Source organism: Corvus cornix, chromosome 4, assembly GCF_000738735.6.
Source record: "Corvus cornix cornix isolate S_Up_H32 chromosome 4, ASM73873v5, whole genome shotgun sequence".
Taxonomy (NCBI): Eukaryota; Metazoa; Chordata; class Aves; order Passeriformes; family Corvidae; genus Corvus; species Corvus cornix.
This window is the reverse complement of record NC_046334.1, coordinates 4,602,503-4,627,588: the sequence shown is the minus strand read 5'-3', so window position 1 is coordinate 4,627,588 and position 25,086 is coordinate 4,602,503. Positions and strand designations below refer to the sequence as shown.

The following is a 25,086-nucleotide window of genomic DNA, read 5'->3' as shown; positions in this document are numbered from 1 at the left end:
TTTTTTTTTTTTAAATCACACTGTAGTTGGAGCTCCTTACTAATGTTTTAAATTAAAGTTTTAGAACAGTATAGTTCCCATCATCTGTACCAGTGGTCTGCTCAGTGCTGACATCCTTAAACACTCCTTACTGTCACAGGTGGGTTTGGTTTTCTTTGTGTGGTGGGGTTTTTTTTTCAAGTATTGCTTCATCCTGTTTACAACAATTACTGTGTCTCACTTAGCTGAACTCCAAGGGATTTAATTTATTTAAATTTAAGCTGGTTTTTGTCATTATCCCTAAGCGAGGTTTTGCCTTATTTTTGATTTTCAACAGACAAATGTTAAAAAGAACTAAACAGCAAGAGGAAAAATGATGCTCCCAAAACCTTTACAAGCATATAGAAGTTACATAATTTTTCTTGCTATCTATTTTATCAACTCAGGTAATCTGCTTGTTGGACAGAAAAACAGAACTCCAAGTCCCCACAGATCAGACCATCACAGCTGGTAGATGGAGTTTATCTGGGTGGGTACCCTGATAGTCTCACTCAGCCTGACAAGAGCAGACTCCAGTGTTCATTCTGAAATAGGTTAAAACCAAAAAAAGCACAATGGTTTTCTTATTCGGTACTAAAGTTAATGACCTAAATAGCACAATAACAGGAGGGGGGAAAATATTCCACGAGATTCTCTGCAAATTGCTTCCCAGAAAAGCAGCAGAAAATCTGTAAGGAAAAGTAATACTCATTTGATTCTTAGCACAACACAATGACAGAGGATTTCCTAAAAACAAAATAAACTAAGAAATTAAAAATCCAAGAGGGCAGTCATAACACATCTAAATAAACTAAGATGCAAGACAAATGCAGAGATAATTATCTATGCCCTACAGCAAGATAGGTGAGCTTCCTCTAAAAATATTCTTATAATATCACCACAAAAATCCTCATAAAAATATAGCTCAAAAAAACAGCTAGTCAAAGCTGACCCTAAGTGCAGGAACTGTCAAAACAGTCCACAGAAATACCTACCACATAAATAGTCAAAAGAGGGAATACAGTGACAAAGGGTTTAATTTCCTTTCTGTTCAGTTTCAGAAAGCTAGATGACATCTAAAGCAAAAATGTCGGAGAGACAGGTTGTATATAGCAGCAAGGTGTCATCAGCCTGGCAGAAGCTGGAAATTGTATCCCCATCATATTCATGTGGATAGGTCCAATACCTGTATACAAGGGGTTTTTCTTACTAGAACAAAAAAATGCATAAAACACATTTCAGAAGAAAATTACACACTTTGGAGAAAGCACAAAGGGATTGTGAAGAAGGACAAAAATGCAGAGAAGGCTGACTAAAATAAGTGGTCAGTCAGATCAAAAAATATTGATAAGTCAAGACTGACATCCAATCCTGCAGAATAAAAAAAATTATCCTAATTCATTCCTTCATGCAGTCTTACATTTGCTTGTATCCATAGCTGCAAAACACTGAAAAATCTCCAAGAAGTTGAGAACAATTCAGTTGCCTTTTCTGTAACAGAGGTTTGGGAGGGGGGAATAATCCAGATGACCATTCAAACCCTGAAAAGCCTCAATGCTACAAGAGATTCAGAAAAAGGGGTTGGCAGGAAGGAGCAGGAAGAGCCATCCCCTGGAAAGTAGTTGACAACCTCCTCCCCAGTAAATTTAGCAGATACATTGTATTAGAGACAAAGAAAGTCAAGAGAAGGAACAAAAATAAACTATTCCCGTTAGGAATTATATGCAAGATTGCTTTGCAAAACAAACCAACCAACGAGCTGCTTTGCTCTGGAAAAGCAAAAGGTCGCCAATCTTGGTGAAAATACAGCTATAAAAAGGTTTTGGCCAAGTATCAAAGAGCATGTTTACAAAAGCACCACATTCATTGTAACACTAACCATTCAAACCTCACAATAGATTTCAGGAGAGAACAGGATGCAACGTCAAACATCTGTTATCACATTATTTTCTTCAGCTCCTCTGCCCAGAAATGACATCGAGACTCTGCCCATCTTCCAAACCTCATGAGAGGCCAGTCAGACGTGGGCCAGAGGCTGCCTTGTGACAGCTCCCCATGCCCAAGACAGATGGAAAGGTCACATTTTAACAGTTTGCTCATAACCCAGCTGAAACATCTCACTGAACAGTCAGCTGTCCAAACTGCATGGACACATCTGGCAAACAAAGCCTTCTTGGAGGCAGGCTGGGCTGGGGCAATACCTGCTGCACTAAAGCAGGACAGCCAACTCAGACAAGGACAGTACATTCAGCACTTGCGGGAGCTGGGACTTACTGTGCCTGTGGCTCTTAAATGTAGTGTGCAGACACAATAGGTCCAGCCTTCCAAAATTCACTGGACCGAGCAAGCACTGCATGTAACAGAATCTATTTCCTCTCAGCCTTCAGACAAAGGGAGAGACAGCATCCAGCAGCAGGCTCCAACAGCTAGAGCTGTGCCTCCTGCCTGCAGCCCCTGCTCCAGAAGGGCCCAAGAACCTCTGCCCCCTGCACTGTCCCAAAAGAGTATCCTACAAGCTGTACAGCAGACACTTTTCATCAGAATTATTTATTCGAGGCAGGAGAGACTGGGAGGAAAACGCAAGTCTGAAAAGTTAATTATCAAGAATTGCACTTTCATTTCAAAATGCCTGATGTCAGTTCCAGGGATGGACATCCGAGAGACATAATGTAGAGAACAAAAAAATTAATAGGGCTATAAGCAAGAAAAGAAAAATCCCCTCTCAAAAAAAACCCAACAAAACAAACCAAAACCTCACATATTAATCTACTTTGGATTTATTGCAGGAACAGTTGCAGTGGAAATTAATTCATGCCTGTTGTGCTTGAAAAAGTGCTACAGACAATGTTTAATACATTTAGTACATGATGGATGTTGCCTTTTTCTGTCCAGGAAACAAATGTGAAGTTAGAGAAAGTGGGCTATGTTCCCTTCCGGGAGTCAACATGTCCAAGGCTGGACATGCTCCAGAGATGTGCTTCTTGAAACATCTGTACATTGAATATTTGACCAGTTTCAGGCCAAGAGATTTAAACCAACAGGGAATCACAGGCCGTTTCCTCGAGCCAGACACTTCTGCTGCAGCTTGTCAATGATGGAGGACATTGCACATGCAGAACTCCACCATGGAAAAACGCTGCATTACTGTACACAAGCATTTCCCATCATTGCACCTTCAGATACCTCCTGGTCAGCATGAGTCACCCTTCACTTTGGACAACTACCTGCATCAGTAAAAATGTCTGACGGTGCTATGATTGAGGGATACAAGATAGCAACAACATCCATTTTTAACTGGGGCTTTTTTTCCAGACTGCTACCTTTTTTTCCCCCCACCCTCTGGGGCACCAGTGCTTGGGGTGAGACAAAGAGGAATGTTTTCTTTTAAGTAGAGGAGGAGGAAAAGGTTACCTTGTTTACCAGTAACTCTGGAGCACAAAGAACTACTTTGTCTTTATGGAAGAGGCAGTAAAGGTAGTGTTTCTTAAGGGCTGAGGTTTCCAAGGCTGCCCTTGTTGATGTGACCATGACCCAGAGGGCTGTCTGCAATCCCACTGAGCCCGGGCAGTGAAGTGCTGCTGGTTTCAGGGTCAACACAACTGCCTCAGCTCCCAGAGACGATCCGCAGCTACAGCTACAGTGTGCGTGAAAGGATGGGAGGAGGAGGAAGCTGTGCAGGAGCTAACACAGGAGGCTTTGTGAGCAAAAAGATGGTCAACAGAGAAAGGGACGTGATCTTACTGTAGAGAAGGAGATACTTTTAAAATACTTAAACAAATGTTTTTTCTTGCACTTCATTAACATTCTGACACAGCTGCAGGACTGCCCCATGTGGAATCACTCTGCTATCTTTTTTTTTCTTTCCTATGCAGTGAAGCTCAGTATTATTATTAAATAACTCCTATTCATGTGTTTTCCATACAACCCACAGTGATCAATTACACTGATTCATAGGCAACAAAATCCAAAATTTTTCTATACTTAGTGTTTCTTAACGCTGAGAGAATATCCCATTTATCCCAGAGTATTCAAGATATAAGTGACTTCGCAAGCTTTCTGAAAACTGATGAAGTAGAACTATTTCCCCATAAAAAAAAGGCTAATAGGACAAGAAAAATCTGCAACGAAACATGAACAGTGAGATAAAGAAAGTGACCTTCCTGAGGAATGAAAAGGAATGTAAGAGATTAGATGATAATACTTTCATGCACGCAAGTAATTATTCCAGTAAGAGCGGCTACCCACTATCCAGTCACTTTTCCCTTTCCTGCTTTAATTGCAGTGTAAGTATTGTTGCCACTTTTAGAAAGACTTTAAACAATGCCAATATTTAAGATGCCACTCCACAGCTTACCTGTCCATCAAACATCTGTGCTGTGATAAAATAAATAACAATTTTTTAACGGCATACAAGAAAGCATTACTCCTTTTCATAAGGAAACGCAAACTTTACTTTATATTTACAAGGTGTTTGCTGGAGCATATAGAGGGATCAGAAACACCATGAGCTACTGGTTTTTAATGCTGGAAACTGGTAAACTACCAATTGTTACGCAGGAGTTAAGAAAATACGAGTCTGAATGGCCTACCTTCACTGCCAAGAAGTTGAGGCCGCTTTCATGAGCCAAAGCTTTTGCTATCATGGTTTTTGAGCACCCAGGAGGTCCATAAAGCAGGACACCTTTGGGAGGCTGGATCCCCATTCGGATGAAGGACTCGGGATGTTTGAGAGGCCATTCAACTGCCTGCTTCAACTTCAGCTTGACATCTTCTAGTCCTCCTATGTCTGACCAAGATACCTGCAGAACAGAGCACTTTGTTGAATTCAGACTATGGAGCAGAACTATTAAAAAAAACCAAACAAATCAAAGATGCTCTGTAGAATGTGTACTGGTTGTTTCACGAAGCTGTTTTTAACGAGTCACTTCTTCAAAAAGTCTTTATTAAATAAGAAGCACAAGACAGGCTTGTCAGAAACACATAGAGGCATGTAATATGTCCTACCCAAACCAGCAGGCAGATCTAAAACCTGCTACACCTCTTCCTACATCACTGTCAACAAGCCTGAGACTTTTCCCCACATCTCCTCAGACTGCTCTTTCTCCAGTCACCATCCACTCCCATCCACCTCAAATATTAAACATGTCAAGGCACACCTAAATCAAGTGATCTTCTGCCTTAAAATACACTTCCATAAATTTGCTCAACATAAATCATCCTTCAGCTCTGGAAAGTCAGTTCCATGTGAAAGGCAAGCAAGTGTTACTGAGAGGCAAGGTATTGCCTTTCACCTGAGCTGAAAACTGGTGTCACCCTTGGCTTGTCCTTATTTTCTCCTGATGACAGGACAAGGAGTGGAAACTAGAAGCAGACAGTCCCTGAAAAAGGTAATTCAGTCTGCTATTGAAGTGGATGAGAAAGTGCATTTAGATGTGGTGCAAGCACTTTTGTTTAAGACCAACCAAACTTCAAACCAAATAAAATTTCTCGATTGTCAGACTTTGATGTAGAAGAAAATTACAAAGACAGCAGAGAGCAACCAGCAAACACAACAAGTTTATGATATGAAATAGTGTGGTTTAAATTTCATTTTAAAAGATGTATTACCTATCCCTACAACCCCTGATTCTATCTAGGAGCTTTGTAAACTGCACAGAACTAAATCTTGGCACTCTTAGGCAACTTTTTTTAGGGAAGAAGAAAACATAGGCTTTTTCTCCTTTTTTCAAGATCAATCCTTACTCATACCTGGTAAAGCACGGACTAGTCATTCCTATCATCATGTCTTTCTATCTAGACAAAGATTTTGACAAACATGAACAAGAACATCTTAAAATTAATTAGGCCATCAGGAATTCCCTATAACTTTCAGCAAGATCTATTAGCAGTACCTCACATACATATAAAAAGCCAGGGAGAAAACACTTAAATGTTATTTTTACCCTCTTAAATATTCAGTCTTTTACCCTCTGCCAATATTCAGTCTATTGTGTAAGCCTTCTGAGGCATTATTCAAGTGATTTTTTTTAGACCCACTACATGTAATTTAACACCAGCACAAGTGACAGGATTGTATAGAAAAGGTGAAGTAGGGCCACCTTACATGAAGGTTGTTTTCAGCAATCTGGAGACTTATTCTGACTTCGCTTACATTTTAAATTCCTACAGTGCAAGGTGTGGAATTGGTGAGGCAAAAGTATTACAAGCAAAAATAGCTAATAAACCTCTACCTTCACATTCTGGTGAAGTTCTAAGCAGAACAAATTTGTATTTCCTCATTTCAAAAGGAGAGAGCTAAGTGTGTGTGTGGGGGGGGTGGGGGGAACAGTCCACTAGCAATATTTACACTGCTCTCACCTGCACAGGAACTCAAAGGAGAAGTCTTGCAGCACCAGCAATGAGGTGTGATGTTCTGTCACTGTGGAAATGGCTTTAAAGATTAGCCTTGGGGCTGGGCTCACACATAAAAAGCCAGCTCTCTGCTACAGCGTGTAAGACACCAAGATTTCATTACTGCTGTAATCTTTAGCTCTCCCCAGGTCAACAGAGCTCAGAGCTCAATGCAGAGCAGCAGCTCCCCAGAGGTTATTAAGCACCAGTAATAAAGAAATAAAGCAGACAGGCAAAGGATGTCTCATCCAGAACCTTTTGGCTGCAAAGACACAAATCTGAGTGTTGAATTACAGTAAAGGGAGTGAAAGGCAAGCAAAACGCACAGCACTCTCTGAAAAAAAGTTTCAGAAAAACCCATAGGAGAGGGAGGAACGGCAACTGCAGTGCAACTCTCCAAAGAACAGCAGTATTAACTTCCTGATTTATAATGTGCATCCCCTCTCTCCTGAATCCCTGCTGCAGAAAAAGCAGCCTTCTAAAAAGGTTATAACACACATCAAAGTTCAAAAAAGGCTCTGTAAAAATGGAAGGCAAGATGCACACAGAACCAGGCAGCAAGGATTTTACATTTGCCTTGGTCACAGCCAACACACAATCCAGACACAAGAGGAAGGACTTGTGGCTTTATTCAGAAGTTACTTTGAACTCTTGTCATTTGATTGGCATGTGGCTACTGCAAAGCAGTGAAATATGAAGAAGCCCCACCATCTGAAAAATGAAGCTATAAGTCAAAAAAATCTCATGTATATCAATGGTTTTACTTTTAAGTTACTACAGAGGCCAAAAGTCCCATCCACACCAAGGGGGCCGCCAAGTATATACCTGCAATAAAAAGCTAAAGCTGAAAAGCTGGTATTATTAATGTAGCTCAAATTCCTGTCTTCTCTTTGTGAAAAAATCTCACATCTTATGATTTATGTAGTGTTTGAAGTTATTTTTCACAAGGATTTTTTAAGATTATAGCATTCACAGAATGTTTTGAGATGGAATGGACCCTAAAGATCATCTAGTTCCAAAATCCCTTCCTTTGGTAGGTTATATGGGAGGACACAAATCTGTTGCACCCAGTACTTTTGAGTTCTACTTTAAACTCACCCAGGCACCAAGCAGATGGTTTGAAATTTACCCTACATCATTAGAGAATATGCATTACTTTGTGGAAATGCAGGTCCTGTCAGCACAAAAACAAATCTCCACTATGTTGTTACTAAAGGAATGAATTTCAGTAGTATTCCAATGACTCAGTGGGTGTTTATCAAAAAAAATCAAATGACAGTGAAGGAAGCCACCGGCAGGATGGTTTAGTGGACACAGGAGCCTGAGGAGTAGGCTGACCAGGACTGAGAACAGACTTCCTGCAGTACCTCAAGACCTTGCTTCTACCTGCCTGTATTGTGCCGTTCAGCAGCATTCCACCTGGCTCCAAAGGGGCTGGTGTGCCTGAGAGGCACAGCACAGGGCTAACAACCTGAGCCCACGAGCCAGTAGCACAATGAGCAAGGCACGAATCAGTAACTCTGGCTCTCAGCAGAACCACTTAGCCTTGAGGATATTGGTGCCACGACACCATTTCCAGGAAAAGCTGTCTGGGGCCAGCCCAGGCAATTCCACTCTGCACAGCATGGACTCTTAACAAGCCAAGTGTGACATCCGAGCTGGCTGCGTGCAGCATCCGGTTCACAGATTTTATTTCCCATGCCTATAAGTTTGGGAATAAGGGTCTACAATTATGCAATCTAATTCCCAAATGACTCATTTTCATGCAATGAAACATAAATGTTTTCTTCTAGGGCTTGGGGAGCTGCTGAGAAACACCAGCACAACTGCTCACATAATCAGGATTTAGTCAGATAAAATACAAAATTCTTTTGCTCAAACTTCTTAACATAGATCAGAGTTGCCTTAAACCAGATCAGTTCCCCAGCCCAATTTATGTTGGGTCTGCTACTAAACTGCTATAATATGTAATTAAGAGGGCAGTGAGCAGGGTAAAGATGAACCTGGCACCACCAAATGACCTGTTCATGTAATGACAGTCACTGACAGGTGAATGCTTGGCAGTGATAATCTGACTACAGCACTGACTTCTGCCTTCACTTAAAACCATATGAGGACATTCAGGCCACATTCACATAAAAATCAGAGCAAACTCTTCACAGTTTTGTTTCAACACACTGTGGTTACAAATGCTAACAGCAGTTTATTGCTTTAGTTTGTGTCTGCTTCCCAAAAGGCTCCACAGTTGTTCAGGACCTTCCTTGAACATATATCTGAAGATGTATATACTCCATTAAGCCACTCAGCATATAAAACCACAGATCAGGAGATATGCTCCTGCACTACAAACTCTTCCTGAAGCATTAGGAACTTAAGCTTCTGCAAATGGTTCTTCAAAATTATAATTAAATAAACACACAAACAGAAAGATAGTGCACAACATTAACCAGTAACTTGAGGCTTCCACTCCATAAAATTCCCCTCTTAACATGGCTCTGACAATGTTGCCACAGCATTGCACAAAACAACTTACTTTTGGCACATCAATTGCCACCTCCCTCATGGCACTGGGCCTAACATCATTCATCCCCTGCAGGAAGTCATTGAAAGCAATCATCACTGACCCAACCACCTCGGTGTCCAACAGGTTGGGCCTCTTCCCCAGCGCTCTCCGCAGGGCGTACAAACCTAGCAAAACAAAAAAACATGGAAATAGGTAGGCTTGTTCCCAAACAGAGTCTACCACACACAAACACACTGCAGCACTGGAAAGGAAATTATGTTCAAAAGAGTGTCTCAGTGCTGGGCCTGAACTATGTCAAAGAACATGCAAGACACTTCTGATGAGAGAGCACAAAAAAGGGGATTTGACAGCCACAGATAGAATATAAACCATATCTGCTCTAAAAGACAGAATGGAACATGCTTTGTTCCCATGTTCCCAGATGTAAAGCTAGCAGGGCAAAACATCCAAATGTCCATACAGTGATCTGAACACATTTCTAAACCACAGAGGAGCAAGGACAATGAACATTTAAGAACACGTTAAATCAGCTCACAAGACATCCCCAACCTTGCCCACTTCTCTATTATCAGGACAGTATCTTCAAAACTTTTAAAGCAGCCTGATGAGATTGCTTTAACTTCCATTGGAACCCTATTTTTCCATGTAGCAAGATGCCAGACACCTGCATTTTTCTTGATATGGAACAAACATTCCTTGTGACGCTCAATAGTTATTTGTTCCCTTCAGCAATCACACTTTCCAAACGCAGGCAGAGCTTTTACCCTCTCCTTTGTTTGGACAAATCACTCACATACAGTATCCATAAATCTTGATACTAATTCCTAGTTTCCTCCTATAAATCAATCCCTCAAAAGCCACACAAGTCCCACCTACTCACACATCAATACATCACTATTCCTCGAGCAGGACTGAGCGGTACTGTTGGCGTCTCCCAGGCATTCCCCAGAGAGCAACTGCAGCCCCCGTTGTGTAAGATGCCCAGAAGCAGGATGGTTTCCCCACTGTATAATTATGCCTTTTAAAGCCTAATATAATTTAGGGTTTTATTGCTTCTGCTTCCAACCCTGTTCTGTGACTGAAAATGTTAAATTTTTTTTTTTGTATACTATTACATGATGAGTATAATTTTACATACAGGTATACACACATCCAGATATGCGGTATCTGTTGCCATGTGTTCCAAAACAAATGAGGCAGTTCATACCCCACCAGTTCACCTTGCATGACCAAAAAAAGACAAACATTTGTTAAGTCTCTTCTATATTTAACCAAACAAAACATCAATTAGTGCTACATGAAAGGACAATAAAAGGGATAAGCCATTTCTGAAAATAGATGTGGTTTTAACTTTCAGAAGATTGTTGTCTTTTTTTACTGCAGAGGCACTGGTAGACACAGACATGCAAAGTTTCTGACAATGACAGGAATTCTGTATTTCCTACAATTTATACAACGTGTGAAGAGATATAATATGTCCCCTGTGAAGCAGTACAGCTGGTGTCTCTCCATAAAGTGCCAATTACGGCAGAGTCAGAGCACCTGCATCCAATACCCAGGCTCTTAATACAATAACAAGAGAGAAAAAAAGTTTGTAATTCAGGTTTCCCCTTGTACAGAACATCCAAAACTAATAAGATACATAAATAAAAACATTCCATGAGGCCAAGGAGAAAAACGAAAATCTGGTCACCAGAGGACAAGCAAAAAATACAACTGACTCATTTTAACAACCCAGACAATTTTCATTGCTATTCTTCACCCCCTCCTTCCTTCCTCTGAAGAAGTTCATTTTAAGAAAAAAAACAAAAAAAAAACCAACTTAAGTGAGACAGCATAGATTCACCCCCCAAATTTCAAATTTACATCCAAACAAATAAACTTGACATATTATTCCACATCACTGCAGCTAAGACTCTTTGGGGTGGAAGCGGGCACTGGGGTTCAGTCTTATATTTTCTTTCAGGGCAGTCAATTCACACAGGAATCTCAGTTTAAAAAAATGCAAGTAAATAACATCACATGAAATTAAGGCCTAGAGAAAGCAAGTTATTGATAAAGATATCTGCTCATTTCTATACCTATCTGCTCCACCAAGTGCCAGTGTAGCCCAACACTCTTTGATGCATTTTAAATGTGTCATGGTTATCTTTTTTTCCATGACATGAGTAAGTCTTAAAACCAAGCACACTTATTTTAAAAATTGAGAGAGAACAGCAAATAAAAATGCCCAAGGATACCAGTGCTCTTAAGGTTTGTTACTGCCAGTGCTACGAGGAGTATGAGTGAAATTTTAGTCCTCAGCAGTGGATTTGAAAGGCAACAGCCTTGATCCAGAACAGGAATAAAGAGGTCACAGCTTTCCAAACAAAGCCGGAATTCATTTCAGCATGTGCACGCACACGCCACTGCACAGGTCAGCATTTAATTGAAACAATGTTTTACATTAAAACAATAATAAAAAACAGATTGAAAAAGAAAGCATGATTCTTCCTGTTTCCTCCTGTTATCATAATCATTCTTTCCTGCACTTCAGATTGACCTCTAACAAGAGGGGCGGGGAGGGGGAGCCTCAGTAACAGGAGAAAGATACAGCCAGTGGCTTGCCAGAGGCAGGAAAACACATCCTTGTCTCAAGACGCTGAAAGATGGATTTAACGTAAGGCAATGCAGGGTAGGATGCAAACCCTGCTGCCAGAAGCAGTGCAGAGGCAAACGAGGTGGAACCCTACAGCAAACCCACGTTCATCCCTACACAAGTTACAATGCAGATACAAACAGGAACTCCTCAGAAAACATCAGGCACCTCCTGGGTGTCTTTCACGTGGGAATGTTTTGGGTTGAGCATAATGTCATTGCTGTGAACTGACTCTGAGCACAGCACTTGTTGCAGCTCTGCTTGCTCCTTTTCAGACATTACTCCCTTCTTAAGGGCTAATGAGTATCAATGATCCTTTTGGCAGTGCCGGGGGGGGGCTCAGAAGTCGGCAAGTGGGTTTTCCCTGTTTTATTCCAGTCCTGCATGAGGGGAGGAAGGACTGAGATGCAGTTATCCTGCTGAAGGGTCAGTGGGACTGTTCACACAGGCACAGGATACCTATATCTATCACAGGACTAGTGAACAACACTGATCCTCAGTGAAGTAGAAATGGAAAATCCTGGTTAAAAAAAAAATAAAAAGGAAAAGAAAAGAAAGCAGCATAATAAGGCATGCATGATTACAAACAATGGAAAATAAACAGTTTGTTCCAGCCCAGCAACAGTGTGCTCACCAACTCATCCTGTCTGTCTAGAACAGAGGAAACCAAGTGGACAGAGGGGAAAAAACCCAGCAGAATGCCCTGTCCTGGTATGGATGGTACCAAGCTATGCACAACGTCGATAGCATTGTTTGCCTGTAAGATTTTCTTGCTCATAGCTTGGCTAAGTTTTGGCACATTAGGTCATAATAACAAATATCTGAGCCTGAAAAAAGACCATACGACACTGCTATATTTGTCAGAGTCTGTGTATAATTATACACCACTGTAAATAATAGGAAGCAGCCACTCAGAATGACCAACATATGTACTTTAGGTTTCCAAAACAGAATATATACACAACACTTGAGGAAATAAACTGAACCAAACAAAATTGTTACTCGTGCATCTTTTACTGCCCATTAGCTATTCCTTTTGCAAATCCATCCTGTCTGGACTTACTCTACCAGAATCCCAATACCAGAATTTGTAAGTAGCTTCAAAGAAATTATTATCTTCTTGTAAAGTTGTTTACATAAGGACATGTTTCTTCCTTCTCTGCTAATCTGGCATTTCCCTCCCAAATTCTTCTGGACAAACCCAGAAGACACACACTATTTCTCCTTGACAGTGACAGCTGTCAGACCCAATGTGATCCTCTACCACCTGGCTGGCAGTGGAACACTCAACAGAGGGGCATGGATGGGTAAGATCCCAGCTTTCTTATGGCACTGGAGGGCGTATCTTCCTCTACTTCTAGATCTTTACATACTACACTTCAAAATTTAATAGGTTTATGCACAGAAAAAGCATTTCATATAACTTAAAGTCAGTTTATAAATATATTTTAAACTTTCTTTTTTTAATTTAACCTGTACATAAAATTCATGCTTATTTGGGGGAAAAAAAAAAAAAAAATCAGGAAGCATAAACCTTGACTTTTGCTCTCAAAACCATACTCTGCAATCTGTCTTTAGCTGCCAGAGCTATATGGGAAAAATCCCTGAAGAACTTTCATGCACTGTTTGCACAGGAAAGATAATGCCCTTAAATCCCTTGTAACCATAACATTACAAATTCACTGGGCTAACCTGAGCACTAACCTACTATAGGGATTATATCCATGATTTATAGTCCTTCCTCAAGGGCCCTGGCATTTGCTGGAACATGTCTGTGGAGCTCCCTGAAAGCTGCTGAGAGGTGTGATGGGAGGGGAAGGAAGGGAGGAAGGAAGGAAGAACTACATTTTCAGAACTTCTTTCGTAGAGGAAACAGTTTATTCACAGATCAAGTACACACGTCATTTATCCCAACACCGTGACAACAGAGGGAAATAAGGAATACCAGACTGCCTGTTCCAAGCCTGCTCCCAGACATAACTGTACCTACGCTAAGGGTGGTCACACATGCATGAGGAGAAAAACAAGGACTGCCAGGCTACCAGAGCAGCAAGGGCAGAAAGACAAGAAGCAAAAGAGTTAGTGGCTAAATGCCCAGTCTAATTGTAATTAGGAATGTTGGCAAGGGATACGGCTAAAAATTAAAGTCAGGAGACTTATAAAAACTCTGCCTGAAAACCTTTAAGCTCTGTCCCCCAATAGTAGCTAATCATTCTACGTACAAATGCCTACTGCTAACTCCATTGCCACACGTGAGTAGTATAATTTCTTCCATACCACTCAAGCTGCAGAAGCAAGAACACGGTGCCTTATCAGCCAAGAAGGTTCATTTAAAGTATTAGCTACAGTTATTGATCAACTCTTCTGAAAAATAATCCTTATTTCCTGCTTATATAAATATCAGCAGACAGAATGGGATGTGCTTTAAACAGATTATTAAGTACTCAACCCACAACTGTGTGCATGAAGTCAGCAATCCCATCATCCAATTAGCTACAAGTTTTGGATAAACACACACTTAAAATGAGTTATGATGAAAACCAAAAGTTCACATGCCCTGACTGCAGTCAGTGCAATGTTCCTCATGCAAAAACAAAAATCAAGTACCAGGAGAAAACAAACAAAAAAAATGGGCAAAGACTTTCTACAAGAAAAAAATAACTCCAAAAACCAACACAACATGCACCAGCATTGCTTCAGAGAGGCAGCAGCCACACGTAGCCACTTCTGCACAAAAGCCACCACTCTGAGCTGCTGCTCGAAGAAGCAATCCCAAAACACGTGTTCCAATCAGAGGCCAAAAAAGCCACACTGCTTTGCTATGTGTGTGTGCAAGCAAGGGCCCATTTACTGCCAAGCTGCTCAGCCAATTGCTTTGGTTTAGAAACACCCTCTGCTTCACGGACCCAACTTCAACAGCACAGAATGCAGCATTAACTTAAAACTCACGGACACTGAAGATGGGGATTGGAGTTTCTTGCTCTCCTTATACCATAAATTAGAATGATGGAACACAAAGTCAGAAAACTCAGCTGTCCCAGTCCAAAAATTCATTTGTAGCTTTACTTTTGTATTATGTCTGTGCTTTTCAGTGTATTTCAAAATCCAATATTCTGTCCTTTCTGCAAAAATTTCATAACACATTTTTTTTTTGTATTGACCATCTGACTAGATATGTTATTAATATTCCCCAAACTCCCACATCTTCTACATGACCTTTTCACAAAAAGGCAAGCAGCCTTTCCCACCTCATTTTGAGTGTCACATGGGAACCAGTACTCAGTTAGACAATGCAATAGCGGATTGTTTGCAACAGCATAGCTTCAATATTTGTCCCTGCTACTACTAAAGAAGTAACAACACAGACATGGTATTTTCAGTCACTTTCCATAAGGGAATAAAATAATTACAGCATGTCAAGCAGCACTTCCCCTTTTAAATCTGTAACTGCAGTCAGTTAACTTGAAAGCAAAGCAAAACCACCCTGCAAAACAAACAAGCCCATTGCCTTGGTCATCAACTGCCTCTGTCAAAATCTGCATTTTCAACAGTGTCTCAAACCCACATTGCTACATTTAGGATTACAATCCAAAAAAAATATCCACATTTGTTGCACACCCCCAGTAGAACCCGGGTGCAGACCGTGCTGGGAAAGGTTCAGACTGAATTTTTATGGCTTAAAGAAAGGAGGGATATTCTTGATGCCCTAACACTGGGCTGTTTCATCAGGACTGTGCCTGAGCTGAAAGGAAGAGCTCGATTGGAGATAGGAGGCTGGGAAGGCACGGATTGAAGGCAGCGTTTGTCTGGTTGAAAGAGCAGTCAGGGGCTGCTCCTCGGGGTGCACAGAGCCTCACTGTTAATCACATTAGCCCACACGGCTCATGTTTCCTGCAGGTGGCCAGGCTACCACAACTGCAGGAGCTGGGGGGAAACTACATAGGTCTAACAAAGAGACATTCCTGGGCTTCAGGGGAATTCACTTCCCTGTCAATTACAGGGAAAAACAGAAAAATTCTAAGAGACAGTCCTTCAGTTATTATTGGTTTTTAATTCTTACTTTTAATGCAAGGGGATTGCAGAAATTCTGTTTCAGGGTGTAGAAGATACAGCAGGAAGTTTCTCAGCTCCAACAAAAAGCCAGGTACAGTATCCTCCTAAATAAATTACACCTTTACAGATCTGCTATCCACATAAAATCAATATACAGAGCTATAGATTAAGCAGCATAAAGCCTCTCCATCCTGTATTATTCATCAGAATGCAGGGGTAATTAAAGGGGCAAATGAACAGCACAGACAATAAGATCTCCAAACAACAGGTCTCAAAATTATGAGAACAAGACAACAGACCATTATGACATGCCTATGCAAGTGGCTTCACAGATTCAGGAGAGTCATGCTGACTCATTCTGGTCAAAGATGCATCTTAATCCCTTATTTCTCTACGATTTTTTTTTTTTTTTGGTAACAGACATCTTAAACCAGTAAACCATTCTAATCCTAAAGGCTAAGCAGGGTGATACCTTTTCCAGGCAATTTAAAAACTTCTGATGCAAAACAAAGCCACCAGTGCCTCTTTTACAGAAGTCGCAAAGTCTCAGTGGTTGCAGCATCCTTACTGGAAGCAAATCAATGCTGTTGCCAGAAAGACCACTATTTAAACAAAGCCATTTGTTCTTCCTCTCCTCATGATGCTATCTTATCACAGCCCAAGTGTTTTATATCAGCACACTGAAATGATGTGTAATGAACAAGGATGTTCAAGATAAATTCTAAGAGTCACAAAGCAAATACTTCCTTTCTCTGTAAACAATATGACTGAACCCACTCCTTGAAGAAATCAAGCTATATTTATATTCACCCTCTTGAAATGCTACAGGCAGCCATAGAAGGATAAGTTTATAATAAATTGCTATATTTGGAAACCTTTGTTGCTAAGCATCTTCTAACATTCAGTACAGTTTATACCATTCATGTCCCTGCTACATAATTAACATTTCATATGTTTTGGTTTTTTTTAAAAAGAAGTACAGTGCTTATCTTTGCCAATAAATTAAAACCATTATAAATTTTTTTGGGAATTAATAAAAGACCACGTGGCAAATTAAATAAAGGAGAAGCAACAAGATCTCAAGGGCATACAAACACTGACATTACATGCAAGGATATGGCAGTCTATCTCCTATACACTCCTCTGCTTGAGATAAAATAATTCAGAAGGCAGCTGTTCACACTAAAACCAGTCTACTAAATAATTTAGGATACAGTAGACCTCTTCCAGCCTGAAGAATATGACTTTCTCAGCTACACACATAACTAAGCCCTTTTCTTGTCAAGAATTCTCTGTGTGTGAATCCCTTGGATGGTACCCAAGCCCTCAGGAGTCTACCAAGAGTAGCACACTGCAAGTTGATGTCCATGGGATGTGGCCCAGTGCCTAACATGAAATCTGCAGGTTTTCCACACTTGGCTGTTAACTTCGTGAAAGCATCAGCTAATTGTGGAAATCACAGCAAATCTTAATATCTCCAGTGCAGTCACTACAGATACTCTAACCTTGGACATGTAGATACCCTATAAAAATCCCAGTTTTGTGGTTTCATTTTTTGAGAGGCTAGAACTGTATCTTCAGTAGAGGAAAAGGAGAGAAATCCACTAATACTTTAAAAATTCAGCAGATAAAATAAAAACACTCTTAGTTGATTATTATAAGCACATCTCCATATAGAGGTGCCACACGTTTTGGCCATAATGCCCTGTTTGGGAAAGTCCAGCTCCCACTGCACAGATTCTCCAAGTCTCTTGTCCACTTTTCCTCTACCTGCCCATCCCTGCATACACCACACCACAATTCTGTACACACCATAGACACGGGGGCCTGGAAACATTCAGCACAAAATGGACATTACAGGCCCCAAAACTTCTTCAAAATTCCCGTGAAAATGCAGAGTTGCTGAACAGAACACAAAACTTGCCTGTCTGACCGCAGCAGTACCACTAAGCAAATCCTGCACTGGAAAACAAACAACTTCTGCCAAAAAAACAGATGGAATATGTTTAATTCTATAATGGTTATTTACTTTTCATTAACAAATGGTCTTCAGAATTATATAGAAGGCAAACATCAAAGCTTTTACAATGAAGTATCTCAGGAAACCTAACTAGAGATGCAAAAGCCCTACAAATACTACATTTACCATGTTACATTAATTACTACACCCTTGGTTTATAGAAGCAGTATATACACAATATATGTGTTAAAAAAACAGAGTTGAAGTAGAAAGATAAGGAAAGATGAGTCCTCTGGAAAATGATCTAAACTTTGTATTAAGAATATAAACATATTTAGCTTGCAATCTTTCAGTCTCTCCAGCCACAAACCCAAGGATATAAATGGGGTATGCAGGACTTGAGAGTCTCCCACAGACCACAACAGAAATACAATCAGCAAGCAACAGTAATCCTGTGCCAAAAACTGAACATGTATTCCTGAGTTCTGAAATCCTTCTTCTAAGCTAGTTTCCACATTTCACCTGTACTTACACACACATCAAGTCTGAATGTGGCACAAAATCTTGAAATTTGTGAAAGAATTCTTAACTCAGACAGTGCCTAAATACAAAGCATTTTGGATATTTAGAAATGTGCATTAGTCACATTAACTATATGTTTATACCATGTTTTATGCTGTAATGTAGACATATATATGAAATATGTTCAATCCTAAGCCCTACATCACCAAAAAGGTTATTGACAAACTGGAGGCAGTTCAGAGAAAATCAACACAATTTCTCGGAAGGGAGGAAGAACTTATTTATGAGAAAAGATTAAAAGAGCTAAATATTTATAGTTTGGTCCAGTAATGAATGAGGAGGTAGGGGACATGAGACCAGCTTAGAGATATCTGAAGGGTGTAAACACTAAGGAGGGAGAGCAAACGTGTTCTACAAGGATGTAAATAGAAATAATGGGATAAAACTAAACAAGGAAAACTTGGGCTGAATATCAGAGAGCATTCCTGGGCAGCAAGCTAGCTTGGCCCACAGCAGAGTTTCTGAAGTGAAGCAATAGAAGGCCATGCATCTTGGAACAACACAAAAAACTAGACAAAACACTGGAAAATTTTCCATATGAAGGAATCTTGCTCTACTGAGGAGAAGTAGTAGGAGAAGTAGTAGATTATAAAAGTCTTTGCTAAGTTTAACTCCAGTGAAAGCAGTAATATTTTACCAGGTGTTGAAAATGCAATATAAAAAACAGATAAAAAGCTTAATTGGAAAAAAAACTAGACTCCAACTAAGAACGTTCCTTAATGATGAGCAACTTAACTTCAGTTTATGTAATAGCTCGACTGACTCATGCTTCTGCAACTTCTTCAAGAGGAAAAATTCACGTGGCCTGCAAGGAGTTAAGGGCGCTGGACTGTATTTTCCCCAGCAGAGGTCACCCCGCGTTAACAAACGACAGGGAAATTTAACAGCATGGAGTCAAACTTGAGCAAAGAAGAGCAACAGGAAGAAGATATCCTCTTTCCCTCATTCCCACCACTGGCTTTGGATGCAAAGCTCCCGGATAACACCACGTCCTGCAATCAGCCACAGGTAGATGCCCAAAGTTTTTTACCTACATAGTGTTCAACCTGCACAACATTCCAAATTTATTTTCTAAGAGGTCCTCATGAAGTGGGTAAATATAATCTATTTACAGCTGGATTATGAAGTGTCCAGAATCCATCTGCGCATGCACGAGTAAAGCCTCAGCTGGGTCATGTTTGGAATTGAAACCACAACACTTCTCACTGAGAACTTTAGATTACATTAGTTAAGTGTTTACTATGCAAGTACTGAGACACAGGCAGACTGACAGGCTTCCAAAAACACAGGGGAAGGAAAATAAAAAGGGAGTTTATCTTTTTTTAAACAAATATATATAAGCAGGAAAAAATAATAATGTTTTCTAATTTAAAACAGAGCTTAAGACACAACTGAAGCCGAGAGAAGAGCACTGTAAAACAAATTGTGTTCATGTATTTCTTTTCTTCTTGATCCATAAAAACTCCAAAAATTCATATTTGAGAACTATCCCTCAAAAATTCTGGAAGCTGGCAAGTAAAATCCTTGCTGTTCCAGGTGCCATCACCCCTAATAAAACATCTGTCATCTTCGCAGTCAATTCCAATGCAAGAATTATCCATGCTCTGTGCCACTGCCAGAGGAAGCTGTCCCAGTGCCAAAGGAAATAAAAGTAACCAGCGCATGCAGCAAACTTGCTTGTGAACCACAAGGGAGCAAATAGGCATAAGCAGAGCTGGAGAGTCATATTTTGACTCGGCTGTTTTACAGGGCTGCTCATGGGCAGATTTAAGCTCCAACACTTAAAACAGTGCAGACGCATTCTAGCAAAACCTAGGAACTGATAGAGCGTACTTGCAAAATTTCATCCAATGAAAACAGAAGTGAACTCATGCTGAAGCATTCCCTGGAACATAGTGAACCCTGGCTGCATGATGCATGGATAATTCTTCAGGGCTATGCCCGTTCCCAAGGCCAAGGGCCACGTTCCAGCCCCTGGCTCAGGGTGTGCTCTGCAGCTCTCTCAGCTCTGCTGCACAATCTGAGCCAGGTGCACACAGCACCCTCGCCCCTTCAAGGAGCTCCTCACCTGCAGGAAATGGAATACGGGCACAAAATATGGAAGGGAGACACAAGAAACACCACTGAGGCACACAGCTTCCACATCCTGGAAACACAGACCTGCAGGGCAAGCTGTGCAGCCAGACTTAGGATTTTTGTGTGCAAGGCTAGAGAGTAGAAAAACTCTTCGGGATGTTAGCTAACTCCCAAAACCACTGGTTTACTGAGAGAGAGCAAGCTGTCTAATATCCTAAAACTGGCATAGGGGATTCCCCAGGGTTATTGATAGTAACACTGGATTTTAAAAGTTATTAATATTCAAAGAATTTTTCTGATCTGCCCAGCAGTAGACTGGTGTTCCTCAGATCTCATACCTGGCTGTCTTGTCTTTGACACAAAAATTAATAAAACCTTGTTTTTTCAAAAGCCATTAGTACAGACTGTGGATTTTTTTTTTCCCTTAATAAAGACATCAACAGTAAAGTAATACCCTAAATAAGATAAACAAAGTCTTACCTGCTTCCTTGCACAAGGCTGCCAAGTCTGCACCCACATAACCATGTGCACTGTCAGCCAGCTGTGCCAACTGCTCTGCTGTGAGCGAATGGGGAACCTTCTTGAGAAGCTTCAGGAGTATGTCCAGACGGTCCTGGGCATTGGGAATTCCGATTTCTATCTCCTTATCGAAACGCCCTGGCCTGCGCAGTGCTGCATCCAGGGCATGAGGGCGATTGGTGGCCCCAAGGACCAACAGCTGCCCTTCACTGCCTTCCTGGAGGCATCAAACAGTGCAAGATACTATTTTAAAAATACAATTAAGTGTCACACAGCTTATAAACATACTTCTTGCTTACTTTTCCAGCTATTACGCACACTAAAATCCTAGTGCTGGCTCTAAAGGAATAAAACAAGCTTTTCAGAATACATACGCCAAAAGTGAACCCAACCAACCCATCCCCAACTGCAATTTAGCAATCCTACAGGCTACATGCACGTACAGATAGTACAAGAGACACTCCCACTTTAATCCCCAATAATCTGCTTTCCTGAATCAGAAAGTAAGAACCAAGGAGAGAAAAATAAGTGTTTGAGCTAAAATGCAGCGCTGGCACAAGAACAGAATGGTATTAGCAGACCTTGAAATAAACAAGGCTGGGAAACAAATCAGTTCAGGTATCAAACCCAGCAAAGACAGGAGGTTATAAAGCTTCCTGTAGGTCCAGTAGGAAAAGCAAGGTCAAAAATCCTAATCAATTTCCTCAAGCTCTGCTTTTTCACTTTTACAGCGGGGCAGGATCAGCTAGGAGGTCTCTTGTAATGTCATACTCTTTTTGTGAATGAAGCACTTTTCCCAGGAAGAATATCCATTAGCCTTTGCCACCAGAAAATATGTTCTGCCTGTGAACAATTCCAGACTGGGCAACTCAAACTGCCATGCAGGGAAATAATGAGAAACTTGCAGATTATATAAACAGAAGAAATTTATTTTCATAATCTGGACAGAGTTCTTTCATCTTTCCTGCTAAAAATCATAAAATAATAGATGAGAGATTGCCAAACTTTATGTGCTTAATCCATAATTTACTCAAGTCAATTAAACTTACTGTTTCTTTATTAGGCTTTTGTTTATGCCCTACATACTGCTCTGGCAATCTTGAAATAGTTGCTGTTGCCTTTAATCATGCAGCCTACATATGACCAGAAGTATTTGGATGACTTTGTCTTCAGAGCAATTAAAAATACCTGGTTTAGTTCAGTGATGGGCTATCACTGAAATTTCAGTTTGATCTCCAAAACTACAAGAGGGAGAGAAGGCAAAGGAAAGGCAGTGAATGGAAGAAACCTACTTTCTTTTAAACTCACAGTTATCGTTCCTCTCCTACATCCTCTGCTTAGCATCCAAAAAAGCATTAGATTACTCTATAAAGTCTCACCTGTCTTCTTTCCCCACAAGTGATACATCTAATACTGGCTCCCCCTGTAGAAGAAATACTATTTTGTTCAGCGATTGCCCATGCACATTATTTGCCTCAATAGAGTTGACTTACTGAGCCAATGCCATCCATTAATGTCAGCAATGAAGCAACAACTCTCTTTTCCACTTCATTCTGAGCCCCTTCTCTCTTTGGACAGAGTGCATCCAACTCATCTATAAATATAATTGAGGGGCAACTGGAGGGAAAAAAAATAAAGGGAAAAAAGAAGTTAAGGTGCTTGGGAAGATTTAAAGCACTCAAGCAGAGCAAAGCTGTTCACGGAAAATGTCCAGTTCCTACAAAAACTAACAAGCATCCCACTCCTTTAGGTAACTGGAAGTTTCAGTCCTGAATACAGTGTTACTCAAAGAGAAAACTAAAATGAATAATATATTAGACAACTAATCCCTTCAGTATGCCACAGTCTTTTGCTAATGTACTATGAACACCAACCACATGGAAGTCTAAAGCCTGCCTTAGCCAGATCTAATAAACTTGGGCAAGATACCACCAGAGGCATGCTATATCCAGTACCAACACTAATCCCTTTGGAGCTGGCCTTCAGAAACTCGAGAGGAAAATCTGGATCCAGGTGAAACTCTGGCTCATGCTTCCATCTGTTGAAACAAGCACGCGATGCACTAACAACACAGGTCGAACGATCTGGCACCATCCCTAACATACCCTTAAAAAAGGGCAGTATCCAAAAGGATTAACAGGCATCCTAGAGTTTCACTGCTTTCCTCCTAGCTAAGCTCTACATAAACAAATTTATTTCCTTTTAAAAACCACTGGATGAAAAAAGTCACAATTCAAAGATTCTTGCAAATATTTTTCTTTTAAAAACATTAAGGCTGGAACTGATACCACAGATAAAATTCTCCAAAGGAACGTACCGGAGAGAAGCCTCAGCGAATATCTGACGTAACCGCGACTCAGACTCCCCATAAAACCTGTGAGAATTAAAATATTTTAATAAAAAACATGGGGTTTCTGTCTTTTCCAGACAACTTGGAAAATTACTGCTCATGAGTCACAAAAAGCCGTAGCGCACACTTTTAAAGACCTGAAGTCCAGGCAAATCTACAGTAATCTTTATTTCCACAAGGACAGGAAACTAAGGTGAAATGGGGCACAGACAAAGTTAGAATCATCTAGTAACTAGAAAACAAATTAAAGAGAACTGCTTCTCTTCTGTGTGAGAAACAATTTTATTTACATTTTTGAAGAACAACAAAAAATTACTTCTCTGGATGCATCAGTCTATGCAGTACCACCTTAATTGCAAATATGCTCTGACAAGTTCCTCTTCTTGTTGCAGAACAAACCTACATGCAACTGCAGATGCAGTTTTAATCCCCTCTTTAATTCAGTCCATGCCTTACACAAATTTCCTGGCCAAGTCCAATAAACCTCTTTTAATATGAGAAACACAAGCCCTACTTGAGAGAATCCTTCCCCATTTGTTTTTGACTCTTTTGGGCAGATAACCCATAGCAAATACTACATCTCTCCACAATGGATAGATGCCAGGGCATATTTTGGGCTACTATATATACAGAATTTATGAACATAAAGAGGATGGACTTACTTGCTTATTATTTCAGGGCCATTAATAACAGTAACGTGAGCGCCGACCTCGTTTGCGATGGCCTTGGCAATCATGGTCTTCCCAGTTCCTGGAGGGCCATAGAGCAGCACTCCTCGAGGAGGAGGGATCCCTTTGGATAAGCACATGCAGACAAACAGAGAAAGGAAGTTACTGGTGATAAATGCCAGACTCAGCCTGCATTTGCACATTTCACTGTCCCCATTATTACCAATAATAACTCGACCTCAGCATTAATTCCTGTAACAGACATGCCATTATGATGAAATTGTGGGCTTCCAGGGAAAAGATCACTCTTAAATAGGACATCCATCCAATTTTTCAATGTCCAAAAGACTCTATTTAAAAAGCACCTGTTTAATTCATTATATTTTTCAGTAGTTCATTATAAATCTTCCCCATGTGTTCTCAAAAAAATTGCGAGACTGAGTACCTAACATCCATGAATACACTTTAAGCTATTCATGACTCTTACAGTGTCATTATATCAAATTTCCCACATCAGAAAACCACTTCTCTTCAACACTCCAGAAAGTTCTAGAAATACTGTGAGGCTTGATTTAAGAATGCTTGCAAGATGATGAAAAAACACATTAAAAGGGTGAATTTGCCTATTTAATGGCACATGTTAAGAGCCAAAGAGACAGAACATAAGAGACTTTGGAAGAACAAGGTACTGCTGTGTACAGTTGAAGCTGGATGGAAATTACAGGTAAACTGCAAGAAACACTATTATGATCCCAGGTAAAGAGCCCACCAAAAATAGTTTCAGACCCGCAAAGCCAAATTAAACTGGCACAAAAGCCAAAAACAGAAGTTGAAAAATTAGAAAGCAAAAAGCAGACACAAATATTTGACAAAGGCCTGACCCCAGCACGTAAGATATTGGTGAAACATAACCAAAGAAATATCAGGTGGGACTGAGAATCAGGGAATGATGCCTTACGGGCAAGCCACAAGCCTGAACCTTAGAAACTAATACACTGGAAAAGAGAAAAAAATTATCTGCTGACTGACAAAGGATAAAGTGAAAAGCATCTCTACAGACTGGTTCCCTCACCAGCACATTAAAGCACGTGCTGCTCCCTCCTGTGGCGTTTCTGGCACTGGCAAGACATGGGGCTGTGGAACCACAGGCTCACCTCAGCTCCAGCCTTGCCGCCCGTGAGCAGACAAGGACTCCCAACGTTTGGAGAGGGGCTAAAGGTTTGTAACTCCTGAGAAAACATCATCAGCCATCATGTAATTAGTAGAGAATCTGCTTAAGCTTTAGGGACTAGGTATGAAGACCACTCA

The 25,086-nt window shown here is 40.6% G+C and overlaps 1 protein-coding gene across 2 annotated transcripts in view; it reads right to left on the bottom strand.

Annotated features, from left to right (window-relative positions):
• Positions 1–25,086, bottom strand: part of SPATA5 (spermatogenesis associated 5) — a 170,464-nt gene that overhangs the window by 141,040 nt on the left and 4,338 nt on the right. For both annotated transcript variants that reach the window (XM_039550764.1, XM_039550765.1), the window contains exons 6-11: positions 23,773–23,902; positions 23,078–23,134; positions 22,254–22,377; positions 20,722–20,977; positions 8,942–9,096; positions 4,608–4,817 (exon numbers count right to left, since the gene is read on the bottom strand). In XM_039550764.1, coding sequence (XP_039406698.1) covers positions 4,608–4,817; positions 8,942–9,096; positions 20,722–20,977; positions 22,254–22,377; positions 23,078–23,134; positions 23,773–23,902 — 932 coding nt within the window. The remainder of the gene's footprint in view (positions 1–4,607; positions 4,818–8,941; positions 9,097–20,721; positions 20,978–22,253; positions 22,378–23,077; positions 23,135–23,772; positions 23,903–25,086) is intronic.